This window comes from Phytophthora parasitica (genome assembly GCF_000247585.1).
Source record: "Phytophthora parasitica INRA-310 unplaced genomic scaffold supercont2.50, whole genome shotgun sequence".
NCBI lineage: Eukaryota > Oomycota > Peronosporomycetes > Peronosporales > Peronosporaceae > Phytophthora > Phytophthora nicotianae.
Window position 1 is genome coordinate 465,891 of NW_008649036.1, and position 3,563 is coordinate 469,453.

Below are 3,563 nucleotides of genomic sequence, written 5' to 3' on the forward strand. Positions count from 1 at the left end.
AAAATCAGTACAACTGGACCAACCCTCGCTACCTCCGCCTCTTCAAGTTTGTTAAGCAGTTGTAGCCTGGCACGATACCAAGAAGCTGGAGGCTTACAGATGCGCTAGGCACCATGGCGGTAATACATCAGCTTTAAATAACTGAAAAGGACTGTTGTCGGAATCATACCATTAACTATGTGTTATTTTTTTTAGCGCTAATCAGAAGAAAAAAGCTCTCTGCTTCAATTTGGATTGGGTATGAACAACACGAAGGTCATCAGGCTGCGAGAAGACTGGCTTTTTAGCAAGCATGGTACAGACGAACCTGTCTAAAATGAGATCGTATATAGTGATATCCTGTCGTACTTGATAGAATTTGATTCCACCGAACTGGTAGACTTGCTTTTTGTAAAGTCCCTTGATAATTCTGTCAGACTTGAAATTTGATACAATTTGATGATTGAAAAAAAAACAGCCAAATGTTATCAAAATCAAAGGTTTTACCTACTGCTAGTAGGGAGCAGTGATATGTATCGATATAAAATCACGTGCTCGTCCATTCTAAGCCGATTTCATCGGAAATTCGCTTCTGCTTGAAAGGGTCATAACAGAGATATGGTGTATCATCAGATATTTCCATAAATTTCTAGATTTGAAATATTTCGTTTTAATAATACTAAATTTCAGGAATGTGCACCACACCAACCGCCTAATTTAATAACATGATCAACTTGCTATACTTGATCAAAAGTTGTTCCACGGGCTGTATTAGGTAATGGAGGTTATTCTCTGGATGTTTATATCCAGAGTTATAGTTCTCTTGTGAAAACCAATTATCCTTTAATACGAGTATCGTGTTCATCTATTTTGAGTTTTACCACTCGGATTGTTGATACCTGGCGTGCCCACTCATCCGCTGCGAATCGACTGTTTAAACCGACATCCATTGCAGGTTCCCCACCAATTCTTGTTCGAATATTTCAGTCGTTTTCGGAGACGGTAGTGAATATACCACCAATAGTTGAGGGTATTGAATTCTTGTGTGAGCTCGTACCTGTACGACATTTTTCGAGCCAACTAATCTAGAAACTTTCGAATCAATACCGCAGTCTGTAGAGCCGGGAGGTTCACTACAACTTGAACGGGTTTGTCGTCAGGTACAGGGCTGCCGAAAAATATATTGACTTACAGTACAATATGTATTGAAGGAAGAAATTACTTATTTCTGAAAAACGTATCTCAAAATGAATAATTTACGGTTCTACCCTATAACCTGCAGTACCTTATTGCGAAAATCTAAAACCGAATATGTCTCCCCAACCATTCGTTTTGCAACCAACAATGTCCACGAGCTCGAATCCAGCTCGAATCAAGCACACAGTCTCCATTTTGATGTCAACTACCTATTCCAACGCCGATATCTCGGTCCACTACTTCTCAGCGGTGCTAGATGCCTTCGACGAGGAAGTTGAAGGGGTTTTACGCTGCCAGTGTGGGACTCTGCGTCGCCAGTCGCCAAGAACCGGGTACTCAAACTGATGTCCCACATTTGTGACCAGCACCCTGACTATCAAGAAGTGGTCAGGGAGGCTGACACGGGTGCAGGGACGCTGGCGCCGTGGATCAAACAGAGTGACAAAAATATGCACGGTTGGCTGGACTGGATCATCTCCAGCAACTTGCCGCTTCAGTTTTGCGAACGAGCTACAACGAGACGGTATGAATTAGACTTTATACGTAGTTAATTTGTTGCTGACGATTGTTAAAATGTTGTATTACTGCAGCTACACGAACCTAAACCGTATCAGCGTCGAATCGCTCTAGTGAGCGATGGAGATTGTCACACTGGCAGTTAAGACCAAGATTAAGGCGGAGTTACCGAGACAGTTTGGCTTGGTGATCGATGGATGGTCCCACGCGTCAGAGCACTTTCTAGCCGTTTTGCGTGCTACGAGATAGACGGCGTGGGACACCATCCGCTTTTGTCTATGGCTCCACTGATCGGTGAGGATGGTGGTGATCAAAAAAAACCCATCGCGTGTTTTTGGACTCGATGCTGCAGCGTGATTACGGTAAGAGCTTGCACGATTGCTTGTTTACTGTCGGCGACAACTGTGCCGTTAACAGAAGGCTGGCAACAATTGCTCACCTCCTTCTAATCGGATGCGCGAGCCATCGTCTCTCAATCTCGCCGTGCAAGCTTATCTTCAATCCTACAAGGACGAGCTGGACACCATTCAGAACCTGATGCGAACGCTTCGCACGCTGAATCACGCCGCAAAACTTCGGTAACCAATTTTGGGAAAACGGAATTTTGTTGAATTGGTTCTAGTATTTTTTGTAATTTTTCTTTTTAGTGCCAAAACCCCACTACGCCCCGTTCTCCGTCAAGACACACGATGGAGCTCGACGTACGCGATGGTGGACTGCTACTTCTGTCTGGCGGGGTTTATAGAGGCAGATGATGAAGAACTGTGCGAGCTGATGCCTTCCCCGCGCTCTGCGAAGCGACTTCTGTCTCTGCTGTTCGACTTGAAGCGCATCGAGAGTGTTAGCAAGTCTCTACAGTGCGAGACGACCACGATTTTAGACGTACGTCTTTGGTTTGATGGCCTCATCGAAGTTGAGCCCTCGTTTGCTGAGTATTTGGGTACGTATCGGCAACTTGACAATTTTAATATGCAAATCTAACAGTCTATGTTTTATATTCCTTACAGCACCGCGTGCTAGAATCGTTCACTCTCCAGATTTCGAGAGCGGTTGCACAAAAGTGCTCGATGGTGAAGGCGCCAAGCTCACGTGGGCTGAATCTGCTGCGCTGGAACCGTTCGCCATCGAGCATAGTGAGAATGAGTCCGACTCGGAGTCAGGGTCGTTCCTTGCGCAGCTTCAGCGCAAGCGCCGTCGGGTGCAAAAGCCTCAGGAGTATGGACTGCTGAGCTTGATACCGCCCACCTCCAATATGGTGGAGCGGTTTTTCAGTCTCGCCCGCGTCACGTTTGGACACGAGCGCCATTCACTGAGCCCGTACACGCTCGAAATGATTTTGTTCTTGCTAGTTAACAAGAAATATTGGGACGTTCGCACGGTCGAGCAGTGTATGTAGGTTGTCGGTAGCTCAGGAATTTTAGCAAGCGTTGTTTACAATGGGCGAACAGACAGCATTTTCATTTACCCTGGTATTGCAGTTATTTATTGCGCAGCATGGTGTATTTTAACTACTTACTGTGTCGTGCTGGCAGCTTCGATAAGTATTTTATTGCGTCAATCTGCAATCGGTTCCCAATACAATATTCGGCAGCCCTGTTCAGGTATGAAGTCCGATCAAAAAAAAGTGTTGGAAATTCTTTGACGGTTGTACCTATATGAATTCGGGGTCGATATGGCCTTTAAAAACTATCTTGAATGGCCCTCATCATCTGTGACGGGGTCATTGCGCTGAGGAAGTAGGTTTCCTCTAGAGTATACAAACTCTAAGTGAACGACCGTTCACGTGTCCCTGGTCTGAGGGGACGAAGTACTCACTTGAGGGTACGATTAACCTTAGTTCGCCTGACAAAAATCCCACCGGTAGGACACCC

The 3,563-nt window shown here is 45.4% G+C and overlaps 2 protein-coding genes across 2 annotated transcripts; both read left to right on the forward strand.

The window, feature by feature from the left end:
- Positions 1-1,323: 1,323 nt before the first annotated feature.
- Positions 1,324-1,806, forward strand: PPTG_23771 (hypothetical protein; the record flags this gene model as incomplete). The annotated part of the gene is made up of 3 exons (XM_008912891.1): positions 1,324-1,458; positions 1,542-1,699; positions 1,767-1,806. 3 exons carry the CDS (start codon positions 1,324-1,326, stop codon positions 1,804-1,806), a joined length of 333 nt encoding a protein of 110 aa, XP_008911139.1.
- Positions 1,807-2,145: 339 nt separating this feature from the next.
- Positions 2,146-3,088, forward strand: PPTG_15627 (hypothetical protein; the record flags this gene model as incomplete). The annotated part of the gene is made up of 3 exons (XM_008912892.1): positions 2,146-2,270; positions 2,340-2,632; positions 2,700-3,088. The coding sequence occupies 3 exons, from the start codon at positions 2,146-2,148 to the stop codon at positions 3,086-3,088; spliced, it is 807 nt and encodes a 268-aa protein (XP_008911140.1).
- Positions 3,089-3,563: the final 475 nt, after the last annotated feature.